The 20,719-nt window shown below is 41.2% G+C and overlaps 1 protein-coding gene across 2 annotated transcripts in view; it reads left to right on the top strand.

Moving 5' to 3' along the window:
* The window catches only part of Mdn1 (midasin AAA ATPase 1), a 122,787-nt gene that overhangs the window by 34,312 nt on the left and 67,756 nt on the right, over positions 1-20,719 (top strand). For both annotated transcript variants that reach the window (XM_057790246.1, XM_057790247.1), the window contains 16 exons: positions 1,952-2,099; positions 2,466-2,576; positions 5,292-5,443; positions 6,438-6,616; positions 7,095-7,303; positions 7,725-7,871; positions 10,293-10,434; positions 12,371-12,505; positions 12,584-12,722; positions 13,297-13,435; positions 13,673-13,800; positions 15,578-15,722; positions 17,033-17,162; positions 18,449-18,667; positions 19,331-19,528; positions 20,382-20,590. In XM_057790246.1, coding sequence (XP_057646229.1) covers positions 1,952-2,099; positions 2,466-2,576; positions 5,292-5,443; positions 6,438-6,616; positions 7,095-7,303; positions 7,725-7,871; positions 10,293-10,434; positions 12,371-12,505; positions 12,584-12,722; positions 13,297-13,435; positions 13,673-13,800; positions 15,578-15,722; positions 17,033-17,162; positions 18,449-18,667; positions 19,331-19,528; positions 20,382-20,590 — 2,530 coding nt within the window. The remainder of the gene's footprint in view (positions 1-1,951; positions 2,100-2,465; positions 2,577-5,291; positions 5,444-6,437; positions 6,617-7,094; positions 7,304-7,724; positions 7,872-10,292; positions 10,435-12,370; positions 12,506-12,583; positions 12,723-13,296; positions 13,436-13,672; positions 13,801-15,577; positions 15,723-17,032; positions 17,163-18,448; positions 18,668-19,330; positions 19,529-20,381; positions 20,591-20,719) is intronic.

Raw genomic sequence — 20,719 nt, 5'->3', positions numbered from 1 at the left:
CTTGTTCTCTTCCCTACACGCGAACCTTTGGTGGTGTCGTGTATCAAACCCAGGACCTTGTACATACTAAGCAGGTGCTCTGTATACAACCCTGGCTGTCTTAGTCGCCTGAATACTGGTATTAAAGGCATGTGCCACCACACCTAGCTATTATACTTTTTTATTCTTTTTTATTTTCCAGTCCCCCCCCCCAGCAAAAAAAAAAAAGAACAATTTGTTTATCTAGATACTCATTAGAGTGTGGTCACACCTTAAATAGAACTGAGTCCTTCCCCTTTTGCACCCCTGCTGGAATCCATCTATTGTGGAGAGCGACACATCCTATCACGGTTTTAAAGAGTTCTCTTCCATCGCTTCCTATTTAGGCTTTTACTGTTTAAGGGGGTGGGGATGGTAGGGTTTGTTACTTCCAAGTCTTTCTGAACCGTGTTTCTGCAGTCATCATCATCACTGCAAACATAGCTTATTTGCTCTTTATGGTCTGAGGGAGCGTGGATATGAGTTTTTACATCAGCACAGACCATGAACAGGGCTCCCATTTGCAGTAGAACCACGAACCCAGACACAGCCCTAGCCCTCTGACACAGATGGTATCATGCCCATCTACAAGGCTTCAGACCTCAGCATAGATCACAGGCATCCCCACAGCCTTCTGTCCACAGATATCAGCATAGACTCAGCTACAGTTAGACTACAAATCCAGACATGGCTCTCTGTGGCAGCACCAAATGGGGCATCACCATAGCCTACAACAGACTATGGTCGTCTATGTGACCTCCAGTGGTAGTACCAGCCATAGATAACAACAAAGATCCGACTTCAGAAAGACCAGGATGCAGACTTGGCCCTTAGAAGCAGCATGGGCCTGGACATAACCATTGCCCTAGGTGACAGACAGGCTACCCATGATGATATGTGCCCTTCAGTGGCAGCATTGCCCATGGTATTCACATGAATCAGACTGTAGCACAGGCCACAGATGTCACCTCAACACAGACCTGACTGCAGTAAGACCACAGACTCAGACATGGCCATCAGTGGCCGCTGGGACCTGGACATTACCGTGCTCTCAGGTGGCAACATAGGCCACTCAGATCAGTATTTGTTTCCCTGGCGGTAGCAAAGCTCACAAACACATGGCCCTAGGCAGCAGTGTAGGCCAGGAACCTCCGCTTGGCCTGCGGTGGTAATGCAGGCTGTACACATCAATTCAGACATTGACTGTAGCCCAGACCTGGACATCACCATTGTCTCAAGATGGCATCGCATGCTGCTCACATCAGTATGGTCCCTTGGACATCACGGCTCATGGACATCAACATGGATCCAGACCCATCACAGACTGTGAACATGTCATTAAGTGATGACATGGTCATCAACCCAGTCCCTGGCCACATCAGGGCCACTGACCTACACATGGCCCTCAACAGCATGATGGGACATGTGGGTCGTTCAAGGAGGTCCAGTTAAGAAAGTGGACTGTTCCTCATCTTAGACAAGGATGTCATTGCCCAGAGCTAGGGTGATCCTTCGGCCAGTCAGCTTGTTCGGGGGCTGATCTGAATCTGCTTAAGCTCAGGCTGCTGCACACCATTCCATTGACCCCACTGGGAAAAGACACGATCTGCCGTCGACCTCAGCCCTCTCAGGACAGGGTTTCTCCGTAGCTTTGGAGCCTGTCCTAGAACTTGTTGTTGTAGACCAGGCTGACTTCGAACTCACAGAGATCCGCCTGCCTCTGCCTCCAAAGTGCTGAGATTAAAGGAGTGCGCCATCTCTCAACAGTGGATATACTACAGTGCATTTCAGGACAGCCAGGGCTGTACACACAGTGAAACCCTGTCTTGAAAAGCTTAAAAGAAGATAGCCTTTGTAGTTTCAATAAAGAGATAGAAATAGCAGGAAAATAATTACTATTTAATAAACTGCCTGAACTTCATTCTCTTTGTAGCTTCTACACTGCTTTGCGGAAAGAGTCTGGGACCAAATTGGTGGATGGAACTGGCCACAGACCTCACTACAGCCTTCGGACCCTCTGCAGGGCTTTACGATTTGCAGCTTCCAACCCGTGTGGCAACATCCAGCGCTCACTCTATGAGGTGTTTCTAATATCTGTTTTCCTGAGCAGCCGGGTGAATGGGCTTGCTATGAGTGAAAGGGGGTAGGGATGCAAATGCCACCTTTGCCAGTGCTTGTCAGTCAGTTTTCTCTATAATATTTTGGACAGAGGTACCCTGCTCTTTTTTTCTACCATCTTGTTCTGGGCAAAGTAGTGTTGGCACATGACTTTAATCCCATAGAGGCAGGAGACAGATCTCTTGAGTTCAAGGCCAACCTGGTCTACAGAGCTAGTTCCAGGCCAGCTAGAACTACACAGAGAAACCCTGTCTCAAACAAACAAAATTTGTTCTGGCATGTAGTACAAGGCCGGTTTGTATTTATCTATGTTTGTGTTTTCTCTCTAGGGCTTTTGTTTGGGTTTCCTAACACAGCTTGACAGGACATCACACCCAGTAGTTCAGAAGCTCATCTGTCAACACATTATTTCTGGCAATGTCAAAAGTCTGCTGAAACAGGTGTGTTCTTTGGTGTTCAGTTTGTTATAACTATTTGAGGAAAACTTTCCTGCCTTTTTTTTTCTTCATTCCATGTGTTAAGAGTGTTTTGCCTGCATATATGTCTACAGAGCACTTGTGTTCCTGTATGTGGAGGCCAGAAGAGGGCATTGGATCCCCTAGAACTGGGGGTAATGATGGTTCTGAGCTACCGTGTAGGTTTTAAGAATTGAACCTGTGTCCTGGAAGAGAAGCCAGTCAGTCAGTGCTTTTAATCCCTAGCTGTCTCTTCAGCCCCTTGTAGCAAAAACTTTAAAAAGATCATAGATATGTATTGTCACCAGTCCAGAGGCAGTGGTACCTGGGAGAACAGAGCCTAAGAATGATGTGGACTAAATCTCATGCAATGGCCAAGTTTATTCCGAGCATCAGGCAGTTGGTGTTCTGAGGGTTAAGAAAGTGTACAATCCCAAGGATAAGCCACATGTGCGGAACCTATTTTTCCATAGAGGCATATGCTCAAATAACAATAGCTAGTTGTGATGACTAATCGTGAGGAACCCCACTCTAGCCAGTACGCCTGCGAGGAGCATGTAGTCATATTTCAAGAACAATTCTGTGTTTTGAAGAAACTGAGGGCACAAGACTCTTGTTTTCTGTGAATTTTCTCACAAGCACTTACAATTCTCACACAACTCCATTCTTGGACCGTGTTCCAACAGTGTATATCTTAGATGGTGAAATTTCAATTTTATTTGAGGTTTGAATTCTATAGATAGCCCTTTCCAAACAAAGTGTAAATTATGGATTCATTTTATTTTATGTTTAAAGTTCCAGTATAGGCTTGTTGATTCACTGAGGTAAACTCTGATACATATTTTGTATAAGTGAACCCATTGCACAAGGATATTACTCTTTTGCTTTCCTGGTTGGGGAAAATTGCTGGGGTTGACCTTAGGATATTATTCATGGTAGGCAAATACTCTGTCCCTGAGCTATATCTCCATCCACAGCTTTCCTCAAAACAAAAGCTACTTGATGAATTTTGTGTGTGGGCAGGCACATAAGAGCCACAGTGTATGTGTAGAGGTCAGAGGATAACTTTTAGCACTTTGCCTTCTCCAAAGCTGAGTCAGGGTGGCTCTGTTTCTGCTTCTGTGGTGAATACTCCAGGCTAGTTGGCTTGTGAGCTTCTGTCTGCACCCCTCGTCATGCTAGGAGTTCTAACATTACTGATAATCACTACATCTAATTTTTTACATAGGTTCTGGAGATTGAATTTGAGTTGTCAGGCCTGTGTGTCCTGTCTGTAACCTGCCTTTTTATTTAGCCTACCCATATCTTTAGTTTGACTCCGGTTTCTCCTAGTTACAGCCCTGTTGCTGTGAAAAGAGTACAACCAAGGCAACTCCTATCAAAGAAGTTTGGAGTTTTACTTACGTTTTAGAGAGTTAGTGGGAAGCAGACAGGTATAGTGCTGGCAAATAACTGAGAGCTCTGTGTCCTGATCCGCAGGCAGTGGTCAGAGACCTGTGCCTGGCATGGGAGTTTGGAACTTAAGAGCCCACCCCCTCAGCGATACATCTCCTCCAACAAGACCACACCTAATTCTTCTCAAACAGTTCCATTAATTGGGGACCATGCAGTCACACATGAGCCCATGGGGCCATTCTCATTCTCATTTACAACTACTAAGAGGTTTTAAAGGGGGTGGGGATACTGGTAAAAGCAATAGCCTTTTGAGTTTGATACAAAATTACAAAGTAGCATCAGGCTAGAGGAAACAGAAAATTTCACTATCTGGCTTGTTTTTATTGCTTGCTTATTAGAATAAGAAAGACAGGAATTTGAAGTTAATTGGGAGTCAACATTTTAAAAATAATGCATGTTTAACTAGTAGAGACTATGAAAGCATGAGAAGATAAAACCGCCTAAGTTTACTTTGTGTGATTTACCCTACTAACTCCTTGGAATGGCTGTGTCATGACCCATATTACCTGTTGTCTGAGGGTTTCTATTGCTGATAAACACTATGACCAAAAGCAAATGGTTTATTTCATCCTATGCTTTATAAGTGAAGCAGACAGAAACCAGAGAGGAGGAGTACTGCTTACAGGCTTGTTCCTCATGGCTTGGTCAACCTGCTTTCTTAAACCATCCAGGAGCCTATGGATGACATGGCTCACAATGGGCTAGGTCCTACCACATGAATCATTAAATAAAATGTACAATGGTCTGAATTGAAATACCTTCCTCTCAGATGTCTCTAGCTTATGTCAAATTAACAAACAAGCAAAAGCCAGCCTACCCATAAAGGTTCAGTTTCTATAGAGGTTTAGTTTTGTGTCCTCCGGATGATCCAGAATGTGGTGGTGTAAAACCTCTTCTCTATTCCCTCTTTACAGTACTGGCCTAGTTTTGTGGAAAATGATAGATATTTTAGATTTTAAAAAAATGGGTATTTTGCTAGGGGTGAGGGGGTGGAACCACATATGGGAAAAATTATTTTGATTCTGTGTATGTTTTTCAACTAAATCTTTCTACTCTTACCTAATTTTAAAACATATGCAAAAAATGTTCTCATTCTTGGAAGTAATTTTGTGTTTATATTTAACTTCTGGGTTTTCTGTTAGAAGCACCCAGAGCAGAGATGTGTTCTCAATAAGAACTTTACTCCCTCTGAAAGAAAGTTGACATAGGACTATAGTCATTTCTCAAAGTCTTTTGTCTTTTTAGCCTATTCCAGAACCCAAAGGTGGCCGCCTTATCCAGGTCGAAGGCTACTGGATTTCAGTTGGAGACAAGGAGCCTACAATAGATGAAACATATGTTCTGACGTCTTCTGTTAAGCTGAACCTGAGAGATATAGTCCGTGTGGTCTCTGCAGGGTATGTGTGGGTTTTCCCTCCTGCTGTTGTGACGTTCCTACAAGAGGCACAGTGTTTACTTAGCTTGCTTCCCTAAACTTTGACAGAGCTTTGCTGGTACTTACCTGGCTAACTGAATTACTGCTTTCTAAAAATCATTGCCCTGTGATGATTTGTACTTGTGTGATTGGTGGGAAAGACTTAAAGACATTATTTTGGCCATCTTTGTGATTGCTTTTGTTCTTGGAGAGGTGATTAGTGGTTGTGAGTGCTTGTTGTTTTTTCAGAGGACACAGGGCATGGTTCCCGGTACCCATGTCCAGTAGCTTGTGATTGCCTGGAACTAGCTCAGTAGGATCCAAAGCTCGTTTCTAGAGTCCTGCATACATATGCATTCTCACATACACAGCTTGCAGACAAATACATCCAAAACTAGAAAGTAAATTTGCTTTGTTATTTGATTGATTACCACTTCTTATTGACTAACAATTCTACTTTTTCTTGCAAATAGTACCAGAGAAGTTGGAATTACCTTAGTATTTTTTGAGGAGCAATTGTTCTATTAACAAGTATAGAAATTTAAAGAATAGGGTAATAGGTAATGAGAATTTGGTGATTTAATAAAATTAGATGTCAGGGAGAAAAGTTTAAACTTGTTGAAAAAGATTAAACAAGAGACATTTGTCAGCCCAGGCTCCTCTGGTGGTTAGGAAGTGTGTGTGTGTGTGTGTGTGTGTGTGTGTGTGTGTGTTCAGCCAAGTATGGTGGTACACTCCTTTAATCCCAGCACAGTGAGGCAGAGACAGACAAATCTCTGTGAGTTCAAGGAAAGCCTGGTGTACATAGTGAGTTTCAGGCCAGTCAGAGCTACGTAGTGAGACCCTATTTCAAAGCAACAGCAACAACAAAAACCATAGAACCTTCTTAGTGCATGGGTATCAAAAAGCACTCTTCTTAGCTTCCCTTCTTTTCTCATCTCTTTTTATAATTACTGTGTTGACTAATGTTTTAACAGAAGCTATCCGGTGCTGATACAGGGTGAAACATCAGTTGGTAAAACAAGTCTCATACGGTGGCTGGCTGCAGCTACTGGCAACCACTGTGTGCGTATCAACAACCACGAGCACACAGATATTCAAGAATACATTGGTTGTTACACATCTGACACCTCGGGGAAGCTTGTCTTTAATGAAGGTAGTGTCATTACTTCATTGCTTGAATGCAAATTTTCATGCTTTTTGACCCATTTCTTATTTTATAATCCCTTCTAATTGAGGCTCATGAACTGTATCATAATAGTTAGTTAAAGCTAATTCCTAGGGCAGTGTAATTCCTGCGTTGAACCAAATTTTGAAAAAGACAAAGTGTAGAGATTTAAAAGATAGGGTAAAGAGGGGTTTTGGGATAGATAATGAGAATCTGGTGATTTAATAAAACAAGATGTTAGGGAGAAAATTTAACAGGTTGAACAAGAGATGTGTGTCAGCCCTTGCTCCTCCTGTGGTTAGAAAGAAAACGTGTCAATTGTAAGTCTTAGTTCTTGGATCAGTGGTGTCACAGATTGTTTGATGGTCGTGACTAGCTGCAGAGAGTAATTTGCTTGGAGTTGTAATTGTTGTGTAGGATTTGTGATTGTACATACACATGTTAATCCTTTGTCATTTCCTCCTAGGGGTTCTTATTGATGCTATGAGAAAAGGCTATTGGATTGTCTTGGATGAATTAAATTTAGCACCTACTGATGTGTTAGAGGCACTCAACAGGCTGTTGGATGATAACCGTGAACTGCTCATAACGGAAACACAGGAAGTCGTTAGGGCACACCCTCGCTTCATGCTTTTTGCCACCCAGAATCCCCCAGGGCTTTATGGAGGCAGAAAGGTATGTAACTTTTGCCTCCAAAATCTGTTCATTACTATGTGAAATGGTAAACTCATTAGGAATAAGACGTTCTGGTCCCTCTTGAAGGTTTTGAATTTTTGTGGTAAATAGCAGGGCTGCTGTTTTGTAAATCAAATGAATAGATGCTTTTTAAAAATCACTTCCACTATCTCTCTTTCCATGTTTCCCCCAATTCCCTCTCAAATTGATAACCTCTTTTTCTTTATTATTGCTGCATATATAGATATGTTATGAATAGATTGATTGATAGATCAGTGCACAAATACATAAATAAAACTTGATGAATTTTTGTTTATGTATATGTGACTTTAGTGATGATCACTTTGTTTTGGATATTTAGTCATGGGCTCATTGTTAGGAGACTTTTCACACACACATTTTATTTTTGTATATTGCCTAGGTGCTGTCTAGAGCCTTCAGAAATCGATTTGTGGAATTACACTTTGATGAGCTGCCCAGTTCTGAGTTGGAAGTAATCTTGCACAAGCGATGTAGTTTGCCGCCTTCCTATTGCAGTAAATTGGTTAAAGTCATGTTGGACCTTCAGGTATTTCATATCCTCATCTGAACTTATATGTAGGCGGACTACATTAGTCAGCATTGGCTTCACAGTTGGATAGTTTTCTCAAGCAGAAGCACATCTGTCCATTTAGTTTTAGAGCGTAAGGCTAATCTTGGGGAAGTCTCGCTTCTAAAATGTGTCTGTTAATATCCATTTTATGTGTGTGTTCCAGGGCCTGGGAGAATTTACCCCAGAGCTTATGCATACTGTGCTGCTCTCTATTACTGAGCTGTATCTCCAGCTCCTGGTTTTGGTTCTTTTGTAAATCAGCACTTTTACCATTGTAAATTTTTATGACATTTACTTTATATGGCAATAGTTCCCCTAGTTGTGTATGTTACTTGTAATTTTTGTCAAACTACTTATTCTTTGAGACTATTTTCATATGTTGCCTAGAGTAGCCTAGAACTTGTGACTTCCTTGGATGTTTTTGCCCTTTTGTTGTTGTTGTTGTTGTTTGTTTTTCTTTATGATAATGATATGGGCCAACAAAATGGTTCAGTGGGCAGAAACACTTCTGCAAACCTGACAGCCTGACTTAGGTCCCCAGAATACACTGCAGCAAGGAGGGAACCAACTTTTGAAAACTGATCTCCAACCCGTGCTTACAGATGATGGATGTAAAATATAGCGTTGGTGTTGGTTAAATCCGTGATTGTGACACTGTGGTGGGGGACTCGGTAACCTTTCTTCATTTTCTCCTTTGTTAACTATAAAACTTCAGTTTATTCCCTCCACCCCGAGACTGTAATAAATTTAGGTTATTGCACATACTAGTGAAACTTTCTACCAACACCTAAGGTTTATCAACTCGGGAGGCAGAGGCAGGTTGATCTCTGAGTTCGTGGCCAGCCTGATCTATAGAGTAAGTTCCAGAATAGCCAGGGCTACACAGAGAAACCCTGTCTAGGGTTGGGGGTCTTTATTAGAAATTAATTAAATAGAAAACTATTAATACTCCTGGCCACAACTTCATGTCCTCTTATGGATTTTTGTTTGTGTTTTATAACCCATTGGGTCCCATTAGTGCTGTTTGCCTGAACATAGGCAGCTTGACAGTGGCCACACTCCTGAAGAGAAATGATTCCTCCTCCCTCAGTACTGGTCAGTTACCAGTAGTGTGTCAGCTTCATTTAAATGGGGCCTGTGAGCCCCTCTTCCTTCCATGTTTGAGTTTTGACTTGTTTGATCTTGTTATGCAGGTAACCATAGGTGCTCTGAATTCATGAGCGCAGCCATGTCAAATGACAGCCTTTCCCGGAGCTCTTCCCTATCTTCCAGCTCTTGAATTCTTTCTCCCTCCTTCCATACAGTTTTCTAAGCCTTTCTGAAGTTGATATAAACATCTCATTTAGAAATGAACATTTATAGTCATGTATACTCAACAGTTTGAACAGTTATTAAGTCTTTATTTATTTGCATTGACTGATGCTTACTGCTAAAAGACATTTCTCTGACCAACGTTAAAAGGGCACGAATTTCTAGACAAAAGTAGAAGGCAGATAACGAGATGTCTCTTCAAGTAAAGCATTGATAGTAGGTCTGCCCTAGGACCTATGTCTTTACTAGCCATGGGATTTTGATCAGGTTTACATTACCAGGCATGAGTTCCTCCTGTGAAACAGGCCTCATACAGTAAGAATGCAGTTAGTTACCTGCATAACCATGGTGCTGTTGTATCAGTGGGTAAAGTGTTGTAACATCCATGACCACTGCTGGACTTTTTCTCCCCCAGCAGACTATGTAGTTTCCTTTTATACTCTAACAGCTAGTTAGCAGGGAGGAAGATTCCAGATCAGTTCCAACATAATTTCTGTGTCTGCAACGAAGTATGTGGTGTCTTCAGGAGTAGGGTTTTGCCACCTAGTTACAGTGGGCAACCAAGAGCAATGACAATAGCATGTGTTGTCTGGGGGCTTCCTGAACCTCCTTGATCAACAGTTCAAAGGCAGTTAACTGATGTCTTCTGATATATGCTCAAATTCCTATTTTTTATAATTGTATTTTGTAATTATTTTACACGTAGTTGGTTTACATAAGGGACTTTGTGTATCATTAGTTTTGGTAACCCACTCTCTGCCCTTTCTTTTCCCCATGCCTCCTGCTCTCTTTTCCACTCTAGCCCTTGTATCCTTCTCCTCTTTCATAGCACATGTGTTCTGCTCACTCCTAGCCAAAATTTTCTTTTATCTTTCATATTATTAAGATTATTCTCTTTCTGTATGGGAGATAGAAATTTTTTTTATTTTGCTATTTTAACATTTTTTTCCAGATAATTGCAGGTCTTTTTATTTCTGAAAAGTTAAATCTAGTAAAATGAATTTGTTAAATAATTTATGTAAGATATAATTTATGCTTTCTATCTAGTATAGTAAGAATCAGTTATTTGTTTTTATACTTTAATAGTCCTACCGTAGACGTTCCTCGGTGTTTGCTGGAAAGCAGGGGTTTATTGCCCTTCGAGATCTGTTCCGATGGGCTGAAAGATACAGATTGGCTGAGCAGACTGAGAAGGACTATGATTGGCTACAACATTTAGCCAATGATGGTATGTTTTAAATCATAAAATGATACCAGATGTGTTATTAAAACAAATGCTTTCTAAATTGTGTGTGGTACATTTATTTTCTGACTTGTTCTAGAAGCAGCCTTTCCCCCTCAGCTCCCATTACTCCTGTGAACAGTTAAAGTTGTGGCAGGCAGGCCTCTGTTCCCTTGTGGTTTTCTTATTTTAACCTGGGTCTTGCATTTTAGCTTTGGCTCTTCTGTAATTCTCTTGCCACTGCCTGTGAGTGCTGGGATTTTAGACATGGAGCCCTGTGCCCAGCTTCTGTGGGTTTTCTCACCCTAGTCTGAGTGGCTGTGTGCGGAAGGTAGGCTCTAACATGGCCCCTTTTAGGAATTGTACAGGAGATTGGGAGCTTGTTACCTTCAGTGTGGCAACCAGAGATAGTCCAAACACTGTTATTTGCCGTGAATCAAGGAAAGCATTTTATACTCTTCTGATTTGGAAAGTCATTAATATAGCCCTTTTAAAAAATAAGAACGTAAGTAAAATTGGCCTATGAGAGTTTTTTATTTCCTTCTCTGGTACTAAGGTGATGGCTTGCTGGGGATTAGTCCTGTTATTATAGAGTCATGGGACAGAATTCCAGCTCAGGGCAGATGGTCCTTTAGTGGGTTAGTCCTGACCACTTACCTTCAAACACCCTACTTGACAAAATGCTGAAGTAGGAAAGGAGTTTATTCAGTATAGCTATGCTAGGAATAGGCTAGGGATAGGTGGGACGTGGAACAGAATCTAATGTCTTTAGTTCTGTCATAGGAGCTAACCAGCTTTTGGAAGACAAGAAGTAGGTGTAGTTAGGCATATTAGTTTATAGCCTGATTATTATTTTCTTAGGGTTGACAACACAGTACTGTGTCGGCAGTAAGAAAGTTTCTGCCGCCTGAGAGTAGGTTTGAATCCTATCAAAGAATGTTTATGCATCAGATCTATTGTTTTTGGACTATAAGGTAGGAAGGACTATAAGAACTTAGAGAACGACTTGGAGAAAGGGCATGCCAAGGTGGGCATCAAAATTGGCACAATGGCTGGACACGTTTGGGAGCTGTATTGGTTAAAGGTGGCAATTGGCAGTCTGTTGATTATGATGCACCTGTGATCTGGGTAGTACCAGTGTGCTGTAATCCTAGCACATAGACTGAAGCAGGAGGGCTACAAGTTTGAGTTGAGCCCGGTGGCATAATGAGAATCTGTTGGAGGTGATAGATAACACATTTTTTTGCTTTTCTTTAAAGTTGTAACACATGATGAAGCAATTTGATCTGTGTATGTATCCATATAAGTCACTACTAACACTGAGATTTTGATATTCCCAAATCTCAGAAGCTTCCTTCATTTGATTGTTTGTTTGAGGAAGGTACTCATTGTGTAGTCCATTTACCTGGGACTTGCTATAGCCAGGCTGGCTTTAAACTCATCTGCCTCACCTTTCATAAAATTACAGGCTTGTGTTACCAAGCCTGATAACTTCTTTCTCTTGTAAGTGGAGGTAGTCAATTCTAATTTTCTCATGAGCTTCACCTACATGGGATCCTACAGTGCATATACTTGAGGTTCTGACTTTGTGTACAGAGGGACCAAATCCTTTTTTTTCCTTAAAATTATATGGCTATAAGGCAAGAAACACATTGATATTTAGGTCATTTAATTAGACTGTTATGAAGATAACTGCTCTGAACATTCGTGTACATCTTTTGGTATACACGCTTGCTCATTTGTGTTTGAAATACATGATAATCACATTGTTGGGGCATGTCTCTAGCATGTGGTTGGTATACTAGACTCTTTTCCTTTCTTAAGGTGGTTCTTTAGATCCCTGCTTCAGCAACAGTGGGTGGAAGCTGCTCTTACTTCATGTTCTCAGCATTCTTCACTATCACTACCAGATGCTTAGTTGTCCCTTTATTTCAACCTTCAGGTTTCATGCTTCTGGCGGGCAGAGTCCGGAAGCAGGAGGAAGCTGATGTAATTCAAGAAGTCCTTGAAAAACATTTCAAGAAAAAATTGTGTCCTCAGTTTCTTTTCTCCAAAGAAAATGTTCTAAAGTTGCTGGGTGAGTAGACCCAAACACCATAGGAACATGAATAAAGTTGTGCTCATTAGAGCCTACAGTTTTATTCTGCTTTGATAGGTAAATCGTCTGCCCAGTCAAGTCTGTTGGAGTCTAAGTTCAGCCATGTAGTATGGACCGAAGGCATGCGGAGACTAGCAGTGCTGGTGGGCAGAGCACTGGAATTTGGTGAACCTGTGTTGCTGGTTGGAGACACTGGGTAAATCTCTGAAGTCATAGCTCATTGAGAAGTTCCAGTTTCATTGCCATGGCATTAGGCCACATCTGCAGGGCTGGGTGAAGCACCTAGGGGTTTCTTTTCCCTTTCTTTTTCACTGTTGTCTTTTCTCCTTTCTCTTCCTCCCTTTTCTTTAAAGCAAGATGTGTTATTTCTTTCCCTTCATACTAAATCCTTCACTTATGGGAACAAATGTTTTCTCCTACTATGCCATTGGGAACTATTTTTATCCACTTATTCTTTTAAATGTATTCAATAGGTGTGGAGAGAAGTTGCTAGAGTCTTGGAGACTGTAAGGATTGTTTCTTCCTCTCCCTTGATTGCCGTTGGTAGAACTAAAAGAATGAAGTATTTGTAGTTGATGGCCTCTGTACAAAGGATTTGAGAGGGCACTAATATTCTACCGAGAAACAACATGAACCTGGCTTGCAGGGGTCTTGAGTTAAATTAGACTTGTAATGTGGTCTCATTGTACCTCATCTCTTGCTGATACAATGTCTGTGGCTATGCAGTTGGAACAGATGCTGCTTATTAATCTGATGTACATTTCTAATAGGTGTGGGAAAACTACCATCTGCCAAATGTTTGCAACCTTGGCAAATCGGAAACTATACTCAGTCAACTGCCACTTAAATATGGAGACATCTGACTTTCTGGGGGGCTTAAGGCCAGTGAGACAGAAGCCAAATGACAAGGTTTGTCTAGTAGCAAGTATTGATATGTTTATTTAACGAACTATGGTTTGCTAAGTTCATGTAAGTGGATTCATAGTGGAAGATACAGTTCAGATGTATGTATATGTGTGTACTTCACTCGTCTATAGGGTATCTTCACAAATTTTTTTCCTTTCATAGACCCTTCTTGAAGAAAGTTTGTTTTACTGCAGACATCTAACTATATGTGTTTAATTCCTCCTCCTTTCCAAATCATAGGAAGAAATGGACACAAGACTCTTTGAGTGGCACGATGGACCACTGGTTCTGGCCATGAAGGAGGACAGCTTTTTCCTCTTAGATGAGATCTCATTGGCTGATGACTCTGTCCTGGAAAGACTGAACAGGTAATATAAGTGAGGGGCTTGTTTGTTTATTGATGAATTTATTGACCTGGTTTTGATTTCTTGAATTTGTTAATTCTCCGCGCTTAGTGCATAGACAATGATGGGATGTGCAGGAGTCCCTGTTCTTTTGGCTTCAAGGATCAGATGGTTGTTTTCATTTGTTTTATTTTTTTTTCCTCAGTAATCAGTGTGGCATGATAGAACTAAAACCAAATGAGCTTAAGTTACAGTAGTTTTTTAAAAACAGATTTTATGCTTACACTTTATAACTTAATTCTTTAAGTGAAGCTAGTATTAGAATTCTAAATTTGATAACTGTAAGACAGTTCCACAACCTCTGTTAGTCCTGATGCAGTGATACACATTTTGTTGTCTTATTGGGGTATTGTATTCGATAAAATGTACCTTGTTTATATTATAACTATGGTTAGGTGTTTAGTGAACTTAGATTTTCAGTTACCACAGTCGAGTTTACACTAATATGTAGTAGGATCTCTCATGAACAGTTAATTCTGCATTTTACCTCTTCCAGGCAACCATTAATTAACAACTTTTTTTCCCACAGTTTTGTCTTTTCTGAGTCTTCCATATAAATGCTTTATTCTCTTACTCTCTGTGATAATATCTGTTTTATATGATTGTGTTCGTCCATGTGAACATGAGTATGTGTGGAAGAGGTCGACATTTGGGTATCTTCCTCAGTGTTCTCCACTTTATTTTTTAGACAGTCTTTCAACTGAACCTGGAGCTCATCAGTTTGACTATACTCTTGCCAGCAAGTCCCATGAATCCAACCTTGGGTCCTCATGTTTGTGTGGCAAACACTGTATCAGCTGAGCTGTCTCCCTAGCCTGGAAGTCTGAAAGTCACTTGATAGCCCAGACTAGCATCAGCCTGACACCAGTCCTCTTGCCTCAGTCCCCTAAGTGCTGGGAATGCCAACATGATCCTCCGTATCCACACAGCTCTATATTAATATTTTAAAGTTCCTCCTTATCACAGTATAGAGTATCTGTGTGTTTCTTTAATTACTAGCAGCACTGGAAATATAACATTTTGTTCATCATTTCACTAGTTGTTGGTAGTTTTCTTATTTCCACTTTGGAGTATTAGGAATGGTGTAACAGTGAACCCTTGCATTTAAGACACCTATTGTCATCATGATGGTGTGTTAGTAGGTCAATGTAGAAAAAGAAATTAGTTTGTTTTATCAAAAGTATGTCCCTAGGCTAGTGAAATCTATCTGTGTAAAGGTCCTTGTGAGCCGGGCAGTGGTGGTGCACGCCTTTAAATCCCAGCACTCGGGAGGCAGAGGCAGGCGGATCTCTGTGAGTTCGAGGCCAGTCTGGTCTACAAGAGCTAGTTCTAGGACAGGCTCCAAAGCTACAGAGAAACCCTGTCTCAAAAACAAAACAAACAAAAAAACCAAACAAAACAAACAAAAGGGGGGGGTCCCTGTGAACCCCTTTGGTGAAAGGAGGGAACCCATGCCCAGAAGTTGTCTTTGGGCCTCCCTTTTGTGCTGTGGAACACAAAGGCCTACATACACACATCCAAAATAAATAAGAAGCTTCTTCAAGTGTATGGTAGTGCATCCCTGCAGTCCCAACATTTGGGCGGAGGATGGAGAGTTCTAGACCAGCATAGGCCAATTCCCAGAGAACACTAAACCATTACCTGCGCAGAGGACTTAGGTTTGTTTTTTAAAAGAATGTTGACATCCACAGCATACAATACGGAAGCCTTTTCTAATTTTTTTCCCCCAATTTTTCTTTAGTGTCCTTGAAGTGGAAAAGTCTCTGGTATTGGCTGAGAAGGGCAGCCCAGGTGATAAGGACAATGAAGTCGAGCTCTTGACTGCTGGGAAACATTTCCAGATCTTAGCAACCATGAACCCTGGGGGCGACTTTGGGAAAAAGGAGGTAAAATTGCTTCCTAGAGCAGAATTTTGGTTTTGTTTTTTTCCTTCAGTTTACAGGCACCCATAAATGTGTGTTGTACTACATTTGTATAGTGGTTAACAATTCAGTGATAGCATGAGAGAAAAAGAATGTTGCTGTGCTCTAAAGATCTGCTTTCAAGATAGTTTACATTCACTCACACACACAATGAACACATGGCCTGCATACCCACACAAACGCTTGAAATGAAAACAGCAGTGTTTCCTAGCTGAGTATACCAAGAACACTCTTAGTAAGTACAGGGTTGCCCTAGGAAGAACCCCAAGACCCATTGTCACCGCCAGGGCTAGACCCAAATCACTGCTTTCCCTTAGGAAGTATATCGTATCATATTTGGTGAGCTCAGATCCTTAAACTGTGGCTTGTCACCGCATAAAGAATTATGTCAATGAATATGGGGACCATGAAAAATTAGGTAGTAGTAAGGAGTTTCTGAATATGTACAAACCAAAAATTAATTTAAAATCAGTATGTAGTGATGCAAAGTATTCCTGGCAACTGTTGCCATCTTGCACCATGCCACTTTGCTGAGTCTTTGGTCTGACCACATGACGTCCATGCTTTGTCTGGGAGTGCCACTCACTCCCACACAGAATATGGGTGGCAGTGAGCACTGCCTTATACACCTGGGCTCAGGTTTATGACCATTGCGTACTGTGAGCTATCCTGTCATGCTCTCTTACTGTGTGTGCAAATCATGGTAATCTTATAGAAACAACTGGCTTAATTTTGGAAAATAAAGAATTGTAATATTTTGCATTAAACCTTCCCACCCCACAAAACAACAGCAGCAAAAGAATTGTTTATGTTAACTTGCCTGCCAGATATGCTTACCTTTATATAACACAAAGTGGCTATCTTTTACCTAAGGGAAAGCTATCTTTTGCTTTTGTATCTCTAATAGATACTGGTAAGCTCTTAGTAGAGCAAGTACTAAAGACATTGGTTATCTAGGCCAGTGTGAATGTGAGAAACAACGTAGGTGAGCTGCTCCTTGGTACAGACATTGTTCTTGATCCCTACGTAATACACCAGATAGATGATAGTTACTGAAAAGTTGATGGCAGATGAGTAACACTGCAAACTTCTGTCATGAGCGGTTCTGAGTTTGAAAATGTAGATCGTAGTAGAAGCTGACTGCAAGAGCAAAACAATTTTTTATTTGTGAAAGGTGAGATGCACGGTGGAGTCACTGCTAACGTTCTTTTCAAAGGACTAATTCTTTAGCTTCCAAAGTTTTTAATTTTCATTAGCCATTGTGTTCCTTACAGCTGTCTCCTGCCTTAAGAAATCGGTTTACAGAAATATGGTGCCCTCAGAGCACAAAGCGTGAAGACTTAATTCAAATAATAAATCACAATCTTCGTCCAGGATTGTCTCTGGGCAGACTAGGTCATAAAGGTGAGTGTGCATATAGTGCTGGTGATGGGGTGGAAGGGCGTGTTTGGGGAGTAATAACTCTTTATGGAGCATTACTTGTATGTATAGTCAGTGTGTTATAAAAATGAAAGAGACAAAAATAGGAACACAATAGATCTGTAGGAAATACAGCATTTGCCTCTTCTGAAAGACTTTATTTTTTCTCTATTTTTGTAGTTTGTATATGTATGTATGCATATTTTACATGTATGTGGACACATGTGGAGACAGACTGAAGTTAGAAACTGCCTTCCATTGTTCAGCCTTTGTCCTTGAGGCAGAGTCTTTCAGTCAACTCCAGACTACACCAGTATGGTTATTCTTGTCAGCTTGCTCTCGGAATCTCCTTTATCTTCTGAGACTGAGACTATAAGGAAGACACAGTGCCTGCCCATGGGCGTCAGGGATCTGAACATAGGTCCCTAGGTTTGGGTGGCAAGCACCATATCTGTAGCCCTTTTAATCATTACTTTTGTGATGAGTTTTTATTTAATTATTAATAAATGAATCTTTTACTCTTCTGCTTTCAAATTTTCATCTTACTATAAAAACCTTCAAGCGAAAAGAAATGAGAATAATATTTAAAAACTCACATACAAGTACATTGGAGTTGGCAGCAAGTCTTAAAACATTAAACTTTTTCTTATTGATGTTTCTCTCTCTCTCTCTCTCTCTCTCTCTCTCTCTCTCTCTCTCTCTCTCTCTCTCTCTCTCTCTCTCTCTCTTTTGTATTTCAAGACAGGTATCTCTGTGTAACAGTCCTGGCTGTCCTGGAACTCGCTTTGTATATCAGGCTGGCTTCAAACTCACTGACATCCACCTGCCTCTGCCTCTGCCTCCTAACACTTCCTAGCTTTGGAACCTGTTCTAGAACTCATTCTGTAGACCAGGCTGACCTTGAACACACAGAGATTCACCTGCCTCCTGAGTTCTGGGATTAAAAGCATGCTCTACTACCGCCTGGCTATTTTCAATTATTTTATAATAATTTTTATAAGAACAGCCATTCACTTTGAATCATGAGACAAACTGCTGTGAAACCTCACTCCATTTGTCAGCTAGATTAATTCCTTGATTAGAGAACCACACAGATAAATGAAAGAACTGAACTAATGCTACTGAGAAACTGGCATTACCTGTTATGGTAGAAAGAATGCCGACAGGTCTGAGTTCACAAAGGTTTTCATGTCAGCTAAGAAGCATAGACATTGCCTCCCCACTGTTCTGGGATGTTTCCTAGAAAATGGTTATTTTTGCTTCATTCTAAGGGGCTGACATAGCCGAGGTGATGATGGATTTCCTTGACTGGCTGACCCACCAGGAGTTTGGACGGAAGTGTGTGGTCAGTATCAGAGATGTCCTGTCTTGGGTTAACTTCATGAACTCCATGGCGGAGGAAGCTGCTGTGAAAAGGCTAGAGACCATCTCTACTGTGATGTCTTTTGTCCACGCCGCATGCCTCGTGTATATAGACGGAATAGGTTCTGGTATGTTTTTCTCTTGGGACAGCAGGCTTGTCCAGATAGGAGAGTGGGGAAAGGAAGCAAAACCAGATCATCTATTTTTATAATCACTTTAATTGGATATTTTCAACACTTAGAATAGCCCCTTTCTTTCCTCATATTCTTTGAAAAGGTTGGCACTTTTCAAAGGTAGGCTAGGTCCTGAATTAAGTAGTCAGCCAGTGAGAAAGCTCAGTGTATAAAGGTGTTTGTCACCAAGAGTAAATGACCTGGGTTTAATCCCTCAAACCCACATTGTGGTAGGAAAGAACTGACTCTCACAAGCTGTCCTCTGACCTCTATTCATATGCTTTGGTACATGTGTGCATTCCCCTGCACAGACACACACCCATACAGTAAGTAAATTGAGGACTCGGATGACGAATAGTGCTGTATATTGTCCCTAGATCAGTTTTTGATTGGGTGACATCAGTTCCATCACCGAAAAAGCTGCTTTATTGACGGTGCATAAATTGGGGGGAATGTTGGGTTTGCATTCTTCCTTTTTCCTCAGGGTTGCTTTACATTGGACCTTCTATTTAGTCTGCAGTTCTGCTGAGGTTCTTTTCATCAGAAAAGGTCTATTCTCTCGCTGATCACAGTGGGCTTGATGGAGCTGCTACCTTATGCTCTGATACTCTCTTATAGGGGTAACTTCCTCTGGGTTCGGTACGGCCCTCTTGGCTCGAGAAGAATGTCTGAAATTCCTAATAAAGAAACTTTCCAAGGTAGTTCGACTGACAGAATGTCAGAAAGATGAGTTGAAGATTTATGATAGACTCAAACTCAAAGAATTCACTGGTGTAGATGACCTTTGGGGCATTCACCCATTCTTTATTCCAAGAGGTAAGAGTGTTTTGTGTGTGTTACTCAGGATTATTTTCCCTGTGGCGAAGTTCTACACCCCACTAAAACTAGCAAACTGCATGGCCTTGTCTTACAGTGCATTCTGACTATAATTCTATTCTGTTTTATAAAAATAGGTTTGTGAGTCCTTAAGAGCTGGTGGTTTTCCCCGGTCTTCCTCTACTGACATCTGCTACATGGCTGGCAGTTGTGCAGAGGCGTAGAAAATGTCTGTTGATGGCTTGGGGAGATGAGTGGTAGTGAAGTGGAGTGTAAGAGACAGTAGATTGCACTTCTCTCCTGCTTCTCCCTCATTAAATTGCCTCTGCCAAATAATTGTTTATTAGTTTTGTACTAGGATTGAACCCAGGATCTCTGACGTGATTACACACCTCCTACAGCACTCTTAACATTTATTACTGTTGCTTTCATGTCAGGGTCATCTGTTATTTAGTCCTTTCCTCTGTGAGGAATAATTATTGAGCACACAAAATGTACAGAGACACAGTGACAGTTATCGAAATACCTCCTCAAAGTGATGGCTTGTACTAAGGATGCATAGTATTCAAAGTGTAGGTTATGAAAATGTCAGCAGCTAGATCTGTATTTGTGGTGTTTGTGATGTGTATGGTTGTACTAGGCACAGTTAAGAAAAGTATTTTACGGGCTTCAAAATTCTGTAAGGCATTTATAGATCCAAAGCTGGGAGAATCCTGAAAGAGGGGATAAACAGTTTGTTCCAGTAGTACTCACCGATAGTAGCCTACCTGATGGGTAGGTAACATTGGGTGGAGAGATGTATAGGGTTTGATTGCCGTTAGCTTGTGTCTCACTTTACTTTTCTTTACTTAAGGACCTGTCCTGAATGGGCACAGTATTGCTGACTATGCACTCAGTGCAGGCACCACAGCTATGAATGCACAAAGGCTCTTAAGAGCTGCTAAACTGAACAAACCCATTCTCCTGGAGGGTTCACCTGGTGTTGGCAAGACAAGTTTGGTGGCTGCATTAGCAAAGGCTTCAGGAAATAGCCTGGTTCGAATCAACTTGTCAGAGCAGACGGTAAGCATAGGCAGCCTAAAATGCATGAGATAAAGAGAGGTAGGATTGTCTACTTACATAGATTCCTGATGAGAAAATCATGACTCTCAGTACCACAGCTATGTCATGCGGTGATAAATCTTCCAGAAG

Source organism: Chionomys nivalis, chromosome 16 (genome assembly GCF_950005125.1).
Source record: "Chionomys nivalis chromosome 16, mChiNiv1.1, whole genome shotgun sequence".
NCBI classification, from domain to species: domain Eukaryota; kingdom Metazoa; phylum Chordata; class Mammalia; order Rodentia; family Cricetidae; genus Chionomys; species Chionomys nivalis.
The sequence above is the reverse complement of the archived record's forward strand: the minus strand, read 5'-3'. Positions and strand labels throughout refer to the sequence as shown.